This window comes from Cebus imitator, unplaced genomic scaffold, assembly GCF_001604975.1.
Source record: "Cebus imitator isolate Cc_AM_T3 unplaced genomic scaffold, Cebus_imitator-1.0 Scaffold101, whole genome shotgun sequence".
Classification (NCBI taxonomy): domain Eukaryota; kingdom Metazoa; phylum Chordata; class Mammalia; order Primates; family Cebidae; genus Cebus; species Cebus imitator.
The window spans coordinates 1,242,099-1,257,359 of NW_016107416.1; the positions used below are offsets into that span (position 1 = coordinate 1,242,099).

General features: G+C 44.4%; 1 protein-coding gene across 5 annotated transcripts in view; it reads left to right on the forward strand.

Annotated features, from left to right (window-relative positions):
* Positions 1 to 15,261, forward strand: part of CYSTM1 (cysteine rich transmembrane module containing 1) — a 66,015-nt gene that overhangs the window by 43,975 nt on the left and 6,779 nt on the right. For 3 of the 5 annotated variants that reach the window (XM_017536759.2, XM_017536753.2, XM_017536756.2), the window contains one exon: positions 8,003 to 8,185. The exons of the other annotated variants lie outside the window; for them this stretch is intronic. In XM_017536759.2, coding sequence (XP_017392248.1) covers positions 8,003 to 8,109 — 107 coding nt within the window. In that variant the 3' untranslated portion in view covers positions 8,110 to 8,185. Of the gene's footprint in view, positions 1 to 8,002; positions 8,186 to 15,261 lie in introns of those variants that run through there. 5 annotated transcript variants of the gene reach the window in all.

Sequence of the window (15,261 nt, forward strand, 5' to 3'; positions counted from 1 at the left end):
ACAGTGGCGCTGTCTTGGCTCAGTGCAACCTCCGCCTCCCAGGTTCAAGCGATTGTCCTGCCTCAGCCTCCCGAGTAGCTGGGATTATAGGCGCCCGCCACCATGCCTGGCTAATTTTTATGTTTTTAGTAGACACGGGGTTTCACCATATTGGCCAGGCTGGTCTCAAACTCCTGTCCTTGTGAGCCACTCACCTTGGCCTCCCAAAGTGCTAGGATTCCAGGCGTGAGCCACCACACATGGCCTTTAACCAATTTTTAATGTACAATTCATTGGATTAAGAATATTCACATTGTTGTGCAACCATCACCACCACACATCTCCAAAACTCTTCATCTTCCCAAACTGAAACTGTTTCCCTATTGAACAACAACTTACCATTTCCGCCAACCTCCAGCCCCTGGCAGCCACCATTCTACTTTCTGTGTCTATGAATTTGATTATACTGAGTACCTCATGTAAGTGGAATCATACAGTATTTGTCCTTCTGGACTGGCTTATTTCACTTGGTACAACGTCCTCAAGATTCATCCATGCTGTAGCATGTGTCAGGATTTCCTTCCTTTTTTAGGCTGAATAATAATCATTGTATATTTATAACACATTTCGTTTATCCATTGATAGACACTTGGGTTGCTTCCACCTTTTGACTGTATTTCTAAATAATGCTGTTGTGAACATGGATACACAAATATCTATTAAAGCCCCTAATTTCTATTCATTTGGGTAAGGGTTTAAAGCACAGCACAAGGAGCAAGATGTCTTTGAAGGTCAGTTTTTGATGAATCACCCTTCTCTGCTAAGGGATAGATAGACTGGCAGACCAAAAGTCAGCTTTACTTACCATCTAATTTTAGACTCCAGAGTAACTACCACTGGTCACTCATAATATCAGACTTCATTTTGATATTTGATAGGCTTTCATGACATTTTATAATTCCAGTTTGATATATCCCCTTTCACTGACCACACTTCAGCAGGCTACTTCCTTATGCTTGTGGGGGCACCCTTGTCACTTGTTGGTGGGCACTAGACTAGGCAGTGCGCCTTACTACAGCCGCCTTTCTTTAGGAGTGTGGGCTCTTAATGACTTTGACCCTTCTGTTTCCTGACCCTAGTTGAGCTGATATTTTGGCCTTGTCCCCAGACCTGGCTCTGAGGACTTGAAACCATGAGCCTGCTGATGACTAAGGCTGTTGAGGACATTTGTCTTCCACTCATAGCAGCTTTGTGCAAGCATGGTATTATCCCCCATGTCTTTCAGCTTTTGTAATCTGCTTTTGTTTCATTCAATTGTTATGCCACATTTAGAATTATTGGAATTACATATGTGTAACTTCCTAGGAAAATATGTTTCTGAAATGCCTTGGCATAGGACCAGTTTTCCCATCCCAGCTAAGAACACACTTGGGTGATAATGGGTTTCCTTGAGCCTGTGTCCTGTATTTGCCAGACCATTTAGGAAGTGGTCTGGTTGAGAATAACACAGAGAATAACCACATGCCCATTAAGACCAGCCATCTCTGGTTGTGAAACTCTTGTCTTAATGGGCATGTCGTTATTCTCTGTGTTAATTTCTTACTAGCAATTTTCTAGACTCACAAATGAGCCAACTCAACCTACTGCATAACTAAAGATACTAAGATCAGTCCCAGTGTACTGGTACTTTGAACTCATGACATGCTGAAGACCTAGACTGTGGGCCATGTGGCCCTTGTGAGTGAGGCAGGGACTGCCCACTCTAGTCATCTGTCCCTGCCTAGAAGGATCTTGGTGCTGCTCATAGTTCCCAGCCAGCCTTCCCTTCCCTTTGTCTCAGGCCCTGTAGGGGCAGCATGTGGAGAAAGCCTGTACTCTGCACTTGAGAAACTTAGAGTCTAGTTAGGGAATATAGAAACACTAACAGTAAGCCAGTCACTTCTGAGACAGTCCTATTTTCTTTGTTCTATTCTAATAGCAGAAGTAAAAAGGAAAACATCACTGGCATACAGAATAAAAGTCTCCTATTATTACCCCCTAAACTCTGTTCTTCCCGACACTGTACATGTCCTGGCCTATAGTCTGCCTTTCCCATCTAAATACTTAACCTGAGCCCATCTCTGCCACCAGAAGGTGCTTCTTGGAGGAACCCCCACCTAGAGCTCCCAGGTTCTGGGTAGGATCCAGTGAGATGATGCAGCGGACAAGGAGGAGGACATCCTCTGCTTACTTTTCTGTTCTGTTCTTCTCAGGGCTGACTGTGCCTTCTACTGCTCTGGCACGTGGCCACTGGTACAGGGACAGGGAAGGATCAAACAATATTTTATTGTCAAGACATTTTGATCTTTGGGACCTTACTATAGACACCACTGTCAACCCTGCTTTTTACAGATGGAGACACTGAGGTTTGGAGAGGTGAAGAGGACAGTCCAAGTCATGGGCAGAACCAGGAAGAGAAGGGAATGTTAGCTGGGTCTGAGTTGGGTTGAGCTGACAAATGGGACCAATACATGCTTAGTACTGTGGCTGCCATTTCATTACCCTGATGGTTACCTTATTTTCTGGATGCCGGAGGATGAAGGCGGGAGTTTGCCAGACAGCAGATCAGATGCTTCCCAGAAGAACAGAGATCTGTGTCGGGTATAGAGGAAGAGCCCTTCACACATAACCCAGCTTTGAGCTGCGTCCCTAGCCATTGCCCTGGGAGGGCCCTGCTCATGAATCAGGCGGCTATTTCTGGAGCTGACATGAGGCAAGGGGGCACTTTTCTTCCCTGGGATAGGCAAGCCATTCCTCTGGCAGGGAGAGAAGAAGGAAGAGGTTGTTCAAAAGGTATGCAGCCAGTTCCTGGAGGGTGGCTGGCATCTCTGCTCACAGGTTCTTCCAGGGTGAGCCAGCTATATACAGATCTATCCCTAAAGGCTGAGGGAGCTGAGAGGCTGACAAATCCAGTTTCTCAGAAAGAAACATTTAATAGAGACTTAAGAACAGAAGCAATGTCTCAGGTGGAGACAGGATGGATCCCTGTACCTACTCTCCAGAAAGTATCCTTTAAATAGCAAGCTTTTAGGGTAAAGATATGTGTCATACCTCAGACTTTCTTACAAAACTCTGGGAAGATTAGACAAACATCTTTACTAGGGGGTTATTTATGCAATAGGCATTGTTTTTTTATTTTTTGGAGACAAGGTCTTGCTTTGTCGCTTGGGCTGGAATGTGGTAGTGCGATCATGACTCACTACAGCCTCAAACTCCTTGGCTCAAGCAATCCTCCTGCTTCAGCCTCCCAAATAGCTGGGACTACAGGCATGAGCCACCACACCCAGCTAATTTTTAAAAATTTTTTGTAGAGATAGGGTCTCACTTTATTGCCTAGGCTGGTCTTGAACTTGTAAACTCAAGGGATCCTCCTACCTCAGCCTCCCAAAGCACTGGGATTACAGGTGTGAGCCATCATGCCCAGCCAGGCATTGCGTTTTTATGAGGAGTTTTCTGTGCTATGGAAATACATCAGTCATCATGATGGTTTCATTTCAAGATGGTGTCATACCAGGCACAGGTGGCTCATGCCTATAATCCCAGCTCTTTGGGAAACCAAGCAGGAGGATGGCATGAGGCAAGGAGTTGAAGACCAGTATGGGCAACATAGCAAGACCCTGTCTCTACAAAAAATTTAAAAAATTAGCCAAGTGTGGTGACATGCTCCCATTGTCCTAACTACTTGGGAAGCAGATGTTAGAAGATTGCTTGAGCCCAGGAGTTCGACATTGAGGTGAGTTATGATCATGCCACTGCACTTCAGCCTGGAAAACAGAGCAAGACCCTGTCTCTAAAAAATAAAAATAAAAAAGATGGTGTCATTCTTGCCATGCAACAAACTGTTTTCCTACATAGGTGTCACTGCCCATTCAGGATCAGTGGAAGGCTAGGACTGGCAGGTGGGGTAAGCAGATACAGGTGAATCCCACTGTGGGGTGGGGTGACCACAGTGCCTGGGGTGTTTAGGCCTTCAATCAGTAGGAAGGGGTTGCGGGTGAAGTTGTTACCAGGCAGGGGCCTGGCAGTCAGGATGCAGGAGGTGTCTGTGCCCACTGGACTATAGCCTTTGGCTGCCATCCTGATTGTTCCCATGTCCTGTATGTTTCTCTCCTGTCCTAGGCTCAGTATACAAACTCTACGTCCTCTGACTTGAAAGCTACTTGGCCCTGAGCTCTGCCTGAGCTTCCTAGTCATACTTTCTAAAGATGTGACTGGGTCTCCCTGACTCTGAACCTTGGCTCTGATGTCATGTGGTTAGTTGAAGCCAAAGGAAAAGTGATGGGGACTGCTCATGTGTGTGTGTGTGAGTTGGGGTGAAGGAAGGTGTGAATAGGCAGGGCCTTCAGTTCCTGGCAATCCCCTCCCCAGCATTTTTGTCTTTTCCTGCCATGGATCTATTAGAGATAGAGATATGGCTCTGTTCTGCTCTTCCTCTTCTCTCAGAGTGGCTTTGGGCATATCCATCCCTTGCAATGGAACTTCATTACCCCCTCTGTACAGTGAAGGGCTAACTGATCTTGCAGGCCTCTTGCTCCTAGAATAGCCTGTGACTCTGACTCCCAGCCTCCTGTTTATTTCTTACCCACTCCAGAGTGGGTAAGCACTTCCTCTTCCTTCTCCCTGTCTACAAGAGGCCTGCTCTTCGTCAGGGAGGGGTCTGCCTAAAAGGTGGTAGACATTTGAATAATAGTAATAACATCAGTGAGCATTTACTGAATGCTTTCCAATGTGTGAAGCACTGTGCCCAGCATTTTACATGCATAATCTCTTCATTTTCCCAGCAACCCTATGGTGGGGTATAGATTACTAATATTATCCCTATTTTATAGCAGAAGAAAGTGAATCTAAGAGAGGTTATTACCTGTCCAAGGTTACGTGGGAGTATTTGACCCTATATTTAAATTCAGCTTGATATCTTATTAAATTTCCTATTCTGAGCTGGGTGCGGTGGCTCATGCCTGTAATCCCAGCACTCTGGGATGCCAAAGCAGGCAGATCACTTGAGGTCAGGAGTTCGAGACCAGCCTGACCAACATGGTGAAACCCGTCTCTATTAAAATATTTTTTTAAATTAGCCAGATATGTTGGTGCATACCTGTAATCCCAGCTACTTGGAAGTCTGAGGCAGGAGAATCACTTGAACCTGGGAGGTGGAGGTTGCAGTGAGCGAGATTGTGCCACCACATTCCAGCCTAGGCAACTGAGAGAGACTCCTTCTCAAAAAAAAAAAAAAATCCTATTGTGAAATCCTAATTATGGTGCCTCCTACTAAATTGGGACAGGGTGTCTTTGGGAATTGTGACCTAGACTGGGGACATCTCCCTACACACAGTATCAGGTAAGGAGGGTTCCTTCCCTGCTTCTCTCTGAAACTCCCATCACCAGAATCTGATGAAAACCCAGTACCTCTCCCACCCACAGCTCCCTCCCCCCACTAACTTCCGGCTGAACCTCAGATTCCTAGTAGGAAATGCTTAGAACGGCTGGGGCCTAGCTTTGATAAGGAGAAGGACTTGGGGAGATAGGGATAGAAATTTTCTGAGAACACAGCTAGGGTTGTCATTTTGTGTGTGTCCTGCACAGGCATGGGGCTGGTCTGTGCTAGGCACAGATTTGGCTCTGAGGTATCTGAGGCCCTGGGGTAGTGTTCGGTGTTAGGGTTGCTAGACATGGCCAGATTCGGACCCATGAGATCCATGGAACCACTGTGAACAGTCAAGGTGGCCAGAGGGAGAGTGCTAAGACAATAGGAGCCTTGGCTATTTTTGAGCAAAGGACATGATGGGTGGTTAAGTGTAGGACAGTGCGGGGGGGCAGGAGACTGACATGTAAATGCTACCTTTGAATTGATTTTGAATAAACCTGTAAATGTGCAGAGTTGTACAGACGTCAGTCTGAGGAAGAGGAGGAAAAGAATGATAAAGGCTGAATCTGGGAGGAACAGGTAGCTGCCTTGGCTGGGAGGCTTTGTCCCATATCCCAGCAACCCAGGCTGGTATTGGAGGCCCCAGAGGAAGAGCAGACAGAGTAAAAATGTGGAGGGGATATTTCCAGGACACAGGAAAGGATGAGCCCAGGGACAGGATTGCTGATGCTGAGAGAAGGCCAAGGGGTGGGGTGGGCACTCCCAAGGGTCAGCTGAGTAGGCACTGAAGTTCCTGACAAGGGTCCTGGTGCTGCTGAGGTCACTGGCTGGCAGAGGTGGAGAGCAGCAGCATGGGAGTCAAGAATGGAGGGGCTCTGCTGAGGAAGTGGGAGGAGAAAGCGGAGTAGGATGGATATTCACACTCACTGGGGTGAGGGGCTAGTTAGGGACCTGGAGGTGGCCCCTGGAGCATCATGGAATCCTCAAGGCTGTGCATAGGCAAAGACCAACAGCGCCTGCTCCCTTGGTGCCCTCGTCCTCCAGGACCTGGCTCAGGTGGGCTTCTGACTACCTACTTGAACCCTAAGAGAAGAGGCTGGGGTTGATTTGGTAAATTCTGAAGTGCTGCCACCTGACGTGGAGGGCCAGGAGGTTGCAAAAGGAGCCTTAATGAGCTGTTTGGGACCTGGCATGAGCAGCGGAGGAGAGGGTTAATAGGGGCTCAGCCTCAGGAATTGCAGCAGTGTAGGAGTCCTGTCTGGTTTGAGCTCCTTGGAGGGGGAGTTGTGATTTGATAGCATCACCTATTACCAGGTTTGCTCAGCAGAAGTCCCAGTGCTAGCCTAGAGCTCACAGAGGCTGCAGGGCCTGAGAGGAGACAGAATTGGATTTAAGGCATATTTGATAGGTGGGACTTTAGGTTAGGAGGGGCCAGGTCAGACTATAAGAAGTGCAAGGTTGTAGGGAGTTGGACCATGTGAGGTATCCAGGTAACAGTGACTTAGGGAGTCAGCCCAGGACTGAGGTTGGAGCCACTGGGGCTAGGAGCCCAGATTGGTTAGTGTCCACTGCACCTAAAGCTCCTGGAACTCTTATAGGACTTGGGATAGAGACTTGAAGAGATCCAAGGCATTCTAAAACTAGCCAACCCCTACCCTCCTGCCATGAGGACCCCGGGGAGCAGCTTTGAGTGTGGCTTTGGAATCAGACAAACCCAGATTTGAGAAAAATGTAAAAGCAAAGTGAAAACCTGCACCTCACTTCACACTCTGACCTTTAAGTTCTTGTATACTTTCAGAAACGTATGTATGTGTATTTGTGTGTATATCCTTCTTATTGTGCAAATAAAATAGATGCACTTCTCTAGACCTTGCTTTCATCCCTTAAATTATTGGCCACCTGGAAGAACCACCTGGTCTTTTACTGGCTATGTCGTGTTCTGTTATGTGGTGTGCTTTAATTTACCCAATTGGACTCCAGTTGATAGACACTAAGGCTAGTTTGGGTTATTTTGATGCAGTGACAACCATACTTTACATAGATCCCCGAACACCAGGACAATTATTTCTGCAGGATAAATTCTAGATACAAATTTTCTAGGTTGCACTTGTTGTCTCTAAGTTCATTTCCTCTAAGTTCACCTTCAAAGAGATTCTGTCAATTCTCACTCCTGCTAACAGTGTATGAGAGTTATAAAATGATGATAGTAATACAGAGCTGTTGTGAGGATTAAATGAAATCATGTGTAAAGCTTTCCACCAGTGTCTGCCATATTAGGCTGCAGGGGTGGGGCTCAGGAAAGGGCTGCATTGAAAAATGGATCTCTTTGGACAAGCAACAAATAAAGTACTGAGTTGGGTTTCCTGGTCGGCTTGAGGAAGGAGAGGTGGCAGGAACAGTAGTCTGATAGCTGCTGAGTACCTGATGTGTGCCAGACACTAAAGCGGGGAGGGGGCAGTGAACCAGATCAGCGTGGCACCTGCCCTGCCCTCATGGAGCTAACAGTCTAGACAGAACCAGTCTCCACAGAGTGTGGTAAGTGCTACCAAGATGCTGCCACCAAGTGCCCTCTGACTGGGTCTCTCTCTCCCCTGCCTGACCCCATACCCTCTTCAACAGTGTACGTGGTAGAACGGGAAAGGAAGACGGACAGCGGGTGTCAGGCAGTCCTGGCTGCATGCTGGACTGCTCTCTGCTGCTGCTGCCTCCTGGACAATTTGGACTAAGCAGCCAAGACCCAAGTATTTCCCTACAGCCCTGCTACCTCCTGTTACTGGAATAAACAACTACTGTTGCACAATTTCCATTTTCTTCTTTATTTGAGAATAACTTGCAGGCTTTTACATTTTAGCCCTTTCAAAGGTGTGAAATGATATCTCACTAATTTGCCTTCCCTGATTACTAGTGACCTTGAATGTAAACACAAATTTTGGTCAGTTTGTACATACCTTGTGAATTGCTTGTACATATTCTTAACCTGTCTTTTCTATTGGTTTGTCTTACTGATTTGTAGGAAATTTTTATATATTCTGTCCACTAATATTTGTCTGTTTTACAGGCTTATGAGTATCTTCTTCCTACCTGACTCTCTTAATTTTTTTTTTTTTTTTTTNTTTTTTGAGACAGAGTCTTGCTTTGTCACCCAGGCTGGAGTGCAGTGGCATGATCTCAGATCACTGTAACCTCTACCTCTGGGTTCAAGCAATTCTCATGCCTCAGCCTCCCAAGTAGCTGGGGTTACAGATGCATGCCACCATACCCTGCTAATTTTTGTATATTTTTTAGTAGAGACAGGGTTTTGTCATGTTGCCCAGGCTGGTCTCGAACTCCTGAACTCAAACAATCTGCCTGCCTCAGCCTCCCAAAGTGCTGGGATTGCAGGTGTGAGCCACCATACCCTGCCTCTCTTCATCTTTTTATAGAGTATTTTCTAGTATGAGAAACTTTAGATGTCATATTTATCAGTCTTTCCTACATGCTTTGTATGGTTTAGTCTTTGAAAACTCATTTTCTATTCCAAGGTCATAAAGCCAAGTCTATATTTTCTTCTAAGAATATTTCACATATAGTCGTTAGTCCACCTGATTTTTTTCTTCTTCTTGAGACGGAGTTTTGCTCTTGTTGCCCAGGCTGGAGTGCAATGGCATAATCTTGGCTCACTGCAACCTCTGCCTCCCTGGTTCAAGCGATTCTGCTGCCTCAGCCTGCCAAGTAGCTGGGATTACAGGCAGGTGCCACCACATCTGGCTAGTTATTTGTTTTGTTTTGTTTTGATTGAGTTGAAGTCTTGCTCTGTCACCTAAGCTGGAGTGCAGTGGTGCAATCTCAGCTCACTGCAGCCTCCGCCTCCTGGATCCAGGTGATTCTCTTGCCTCAGCCTCCCGAGTAGCTGGGATTACAGGTGCCCACCACCACGCCTGACAAATTTTTGTATTTTTAGTAGAGACGGGGTTTCACCATGTTGGTCAGGCTGGTCTCAAACTCCTGACCTCAGGTGATCCACCCGCCTCGGCCTCCCAAAGTGCTGGGATTACAGGCATCAGCTACTGCACGTGGCCCTGAATTTATTTTTTATCATAATGTAGGATGAAGTTCTGGTTTTCTTTTTCCATTTTGGTAGTTCCAGCCACATGTATTAATTAGATCATCCTGTTACCAAGCAAAAGGAACTCACTGCCTGATGTGCTAGAAGCCAATACCATGACACTGGATTTTTAGAAAAGAAATGCTTTTTATTATAAGTTGATTAACAAGGAGATAGAATGATTCTAGCTCATATCTGTCTCCCTGTCCTGGCTTTAAGGTAGTAATTTTATTGGAAAAGGTTAGAGGGGTGGATTCTGGGATAAAAGGTGATTGGCAGAAGGAAAGGGGAGGTGTGGAAAGTCCTGGGGCATGTATAATAATCTCTTCATGCTACCTCATGGATCCCATGTGCAAATTCAGGGGAGGGGTTAGTATGAAACATGCAGTGAAAATTCAGACTGTCACATCAGCAAGCTCATTCTATCCAAACTCCAGCTGGCCATATTGGTTCTAAGAGATTTCAGCCAGTTCTTTTGCCTCATAAGCAGAGGAATCTCAGTGTTTCAGCAAGTTGTTTTTTTTTTTTTTTGAGACGGAGTTTCACTCATGTTACCCAGGCTGGAGTGCAATGGCGCGATCTCGGCTCACCGCAACCTCCGCCTCCTGGGTTCAGGTAATTCTCCTGCCTCAGCCTCCTGAGTAGCCGGGATTACAGGCACGCACCACCATGCCCAGCTAATTTTTTATTTTTAGTAGAGACGGGGTTTCACCATGTTGACCAGGATGGTCTCGATCTCTTGACCTCGTGATCCACCCGCCTCGGCCTCCCAAAGTGCTGGGATTACAGGCTTGAGCCACCGCGCCCGGCCCTCAGCAAGTTGTTTCTTATCTGCCATCTTGTAAACTCAAGAATTTTTGTTGGGGATTGGTGTCTTTAACTCTTTGGGGCACAGTTTCAATCCTTTCCCTACTAATTTGAAATGAGGTTTGTCATATACCAAGTTCCCATATACGAATTAGAATATGGGCTAGAATCAGGAATCTGGTGTGATATGTACCCTCCTTCCACCAGCACATGTATAAACACATACCTCTTACTCTTTTTCATCATTTTCTTAGCTGTTCTCAGCCTTTTACTCTTTCATCTAGATTTTAGAATGTGTGTTAGTTTCTACAGAAAATACATTTGGCTTTGATTGGAACAGCATGTAATTTATCAAGTAATTGGTGGAAGAGTTGACATATTTACAATATTGTCTTCCCACCATGAACAAGGAATCTCTTGATTTATTTTTGTCTTCTTTTATGTCCTTTAAGTCTTATAATTTTCTTCACATAGCTCTCGCATATCCTTATTGGTTTTTAAAATTAGATTTTTTTCCTAGGCACATTATAATTTTAATGTTACTATGAATAGATTCCTTTTTTAAAATGTTACATTTATTACTTGGTGGAAATAATTTATTCATTCCATTGGGATCACACATTAGAAAATTTTAGCCCATCTTTGTCACAGCATTACCTTCGGGCACTTGAGCTGTGAGGGGAGTTCTTCAGTCTGTCCCATGCACGCTCCAGGGGAACCACCTGGGTTCTACAGACAATCATGCATTCCCTAAATGTAGCTCCAGAGTGCCAGGTGATAGGCCACACAGAACAAACCCCAATTCCTGCTTTTATGGGGCATATACTCCAGGGAGAGAACCAGATATTCAATAAACCCACAGGTAATAGTTGACATCATATTTTCCTGTGAAGAGATGTAATGCTATGAAAACATATAAAAGGGGAGCAATCTGGTATGGTCCAAGGCTTCCCCAAGGTGAAGTGAGCTAAGATCTGAAAGATGTATAGGTGTCAATAGGCAAAAGGTGTAGGAACAGCAGGTGCCAAGGCCCAATGGCAGTAAAGACGGTGGCTCATTTGATAAAGTGGAAAAGGAAATTGGTGTTGTAACAGCAAGGGGACATTCAGAGCAGATGAGAAACAGGAGCAAGAGAGGGCTTACAGCCCAAGTTAAGGATTTTGGTGTTTGTCTTGTGAGTAATGGGAAGCTGTTGAAGGATATTAAGCAAAGGCATGATATCATGTTTGCATTTTTAAGAAATCCCTTTGCTTTCTGTATGGAGAATGGTTTGGAGGGGGGCACAGGTACACATGGTGATTATGGAGAGAAATGAATGCATTTGAGATATTGGGAAGTAAAATCAACAGGACTTGGTGATGGATTGGATATGGGCATTGGGGAAGAAGGTAAGGATCAGGGATGACTTCTGGGTTTCTGACTGGAACTGGGTACCTGGTGGTGGTGTTTACAGAGGTTGGGAACGAGAAAGGAACCATGTTTGGTTGACAGGAAGAACATACTGGGTTAGTTTGAGGTTTCAAAGTATCAGACATTCAAGTGGAGATGTCAGGTAAGCAATTGTATATAAACCTGTGGCTTGGAGGATAGGTTGAGTTAAGATGTCATTGTGGAGAGCCTTGGCATGTTGATGATAATTGAAACTGTGGCTGTGAGTAAGATCAAGTTGGATGGAAATATGGAGAGAAATGAAAAGGTGGCAGTGTAGAGTTGAGCTTTAAGGAATTCTGGATGGATCTGCAAAGAAGTCAGAGAAAGAAAGCTAGGAGAATGGGATGTCCTGAGAGCTGAGTGAAGATGCATTGGGAAGAGAAGAGTGATCAGTAATATCAAATGTTGCTGAGAGGTTAGGTAAGGTCAGAATGCAAAAGTCTCTGCACTTTTTTCACTGAGGGGTGGACCTTTCTCCAGTTCTTGTTCTGTGAAGGAAATCAACAGGAGGAAAGACAAGACTGCTCAGGACTTGAAGACAGGGCTCCTCAGGCCTGGAGAAAGGGAGACATTTGTGTAAGCATGGAACAGGTGAGCTCCCAGGTACAAAGAACTAGCTGAGGCAGGAAGGCTAGAAACCCTACTAAACTGGAGAGAAGCATGCTAACAAAACCTGAGTTCCAAAAAGGTTAGACACCAAGTAAGGGAATTAGGCTAATGTCACTCAGCTTTGAGCCTGAACAGAGGAGACATTGTTCCTCAAGAAAACTGTGTCCTCTGTGGTAGCTGCTGGAGGGTCCAACACATAGATCACCAAACAGATGACCATCCCTGCCCTGGGGAGGCCCTTCTGTAAACTAGCAACAGTCTAGATCTTTCATGACCACCATTGCAGATTTTGCTAATATACATCTTTTCAAAAGAAACTCTACATGCAACTACAGTCTGAAAAATAGATACTATAGAATTGCCGTGGGTGAGGCAAGGAGGAACCACCCCCTGCTTCTTATGAAAGCCTAGGGACCTGAGGAATACATCTGAAAGCCCCTGGTCTTTTGGGATTTTGCAGTGCATTTGGCCACAGGAGATTTGGGATGGTTAGGTTTTGCCCTGGATTGTCATTCTGGGATACTGCCTTGTAAGCAAAATCATCAGTGTGTAACTGCTGGTATATTCTATGAGGATCCGTGGGTACTTAAGTGCTGAGAAGTATTCCATTGTATTAAAGATACCACAGTTATTCATTCATCTGTTGAAGGATCATTTGGGTTGTTTCTGCTTCTGGGTGATTATGAATCCATCTACTACAAACAGGTTTTCATGTGAACATAAATTTTCATTTCTCTAAGCTGAATACCCAGGAGTGGAAATCCTGGATCATATGATAGGCTTAAGAAACTGCTACTGTTTTCTAAACTGGCTTTGGCATCATGCATTCCTATCAGTAATGAATGAGAGCTCCAGCGGCTCTGCATTCTTGCCAGTACTTGATATTGTCAGTAATTTTTATTTCAGCCATTCTGATTGTATGTAGTAGTATTTCATTGTGATTTTGTGTTTTCCTAATAGTGATGAAGTCATATGCATATTTGCTCTCCCTATATCCTCTTTGGTAAAGTGTTTTTTCAAGTCTTTTATCCACTTTTAAATTGAGTTATTGTCTTACTGTGGACTTTTGAGCGTTGTCATGTATTTTAGATACAAGTCTTCTGTTCGCTGTGATTTGCACATATTTTCTCTAAGTTTGTAGCCTGCCTTTTCATCCCCTTAACAGTATCTTCCATGGAGAAAAAGTTTTCATTGTGATGAAGTCCAGTTTATTCATTTTTTATTTTATGGATCATGCTTTTGGTGTCAGTCTAAGGACTCTTTGCCTAACCCTATGTCATGAAGATGCTTTTCTATGTTTTCTTCAAAATATTTTATAGCTTTACGTTTTACATTGAGATCTATAATCTATTTTAATTTTTGTATAAAATGTGAGGTTTAAAATGGTTGAGGGTTTTCATGAGCTGTTTTACATACTATACTTAATATTTTTCAAAATGCTTTCTCCAATGAATTGCTTTTGCTTATGTGTCAAACCAGTTAGCCATGTTTGCGTGGGTCTGTTATTATCTTCATTCCATTCCTTTGATCTAGTGTCCATTTGCCAGTACTATCAACCGTCTTGACTATATAGCTTTATATTAATTCTTGTTTTAGTCATTTTAGTTCTCTTGCCCTTCCATGAATTTTAGAATTTGTTTATCTTTACCTATTAAAAACTCCTGCTGGGATTTTTACTGATATTGCATTAAATCTGTAGGTCTTCATGAGAGTTAATGGATATTTAAGTGGGATTGGTTGCTCACCCTTACATGCTGTAACCTTTAATGATGGAAGGCAGCCTGCCCATTCATTTGCTGTGTTGTGATTATTCCAGAGTTAAAGCTCCTAGTGTATGATTACATTGGTGTCTTTGGAAGTCTGGCAGTAAATGAAGTATACTATTCATTAAATTGGGTAGGAACAGCCATTACAAAATGGCCAGTATGTTGAGGGATTTGTTATGCTCTGAGTCATGGCCGGGTTATGCCCTGAGTCAGGTCAGCCACCATCATTCACAGCCGTGGTCTCTCTGTGCCGCACTTCTGAGCACATCATCAGCAAGATCACACACAGTTTGCCTCCATTGGAGAATCCTCCCTCCCTTGAGGTCTTCACACCATCATCACAGGGTCATAGAATTGTCATGTACTAGGCGTGATTAGGTTTCTTCTCTAGATTTTCCTTAATTTCTTCTGCCTAGTGTAACAGCCTCATTCATAATTATTCCTCCAAAAGCTGCATTAGGGATATGTTCATGATATATGTCATGATATAATGAATTGCTTCCTCCTCCTACTGTAGTAATGTTACCCATGACATTGAGTCTTCAGCACCAGAAAAACATTTTGTCCTCTTCCCAAGTGTATTTTGGAGCTTCTCATACTTGTCGACCTCTTCCTCCCCTTTGATTTTGACAGTGACATCTTCTCCGGCTCACACTGTGGTCCTTTGGCCTATCTGAGGCAATGGCACCAAGGACTGGACTCTGGTGGAGGAGCAGGTGCTGAGGAACTGCTTATGTACTCATCCTGTCCCAGTACTCTTCCTCATTACTGGCCTTCAGTCCCCCACCAGATAAAAGTAAAACTGCTCTCTATTCTAAACCAAATACAAAACAGTTTGTTTCTAAGGCCTGTCTTCCTCTCAGGGTGTATAAGATTGCTTGTTAAAGTCTTGTATGAGGGAAAGGGGCCTTTGCCCCTGTATACTATTTGAGATTCCCTTTTTTATTTCCTTCTCTCACCAGTACGAGAAGCTCTTGGTTTTCTCCTCAGGTTTACACAAATAAGGTGAATTATTTAAGTCTGAATTAAATTATTATCTGTGCATCTTTTATCTTTTATAAACTCATCTGGGTAGAACCCCACCTCTCCACATCAAGCTGTTGAGCCCCACAGTCAGCTTGTGGCATTTCTGTGGATATGCGGGTCCTTGCAGTCTTGTGGCTTGGATTGCTCCATCATGC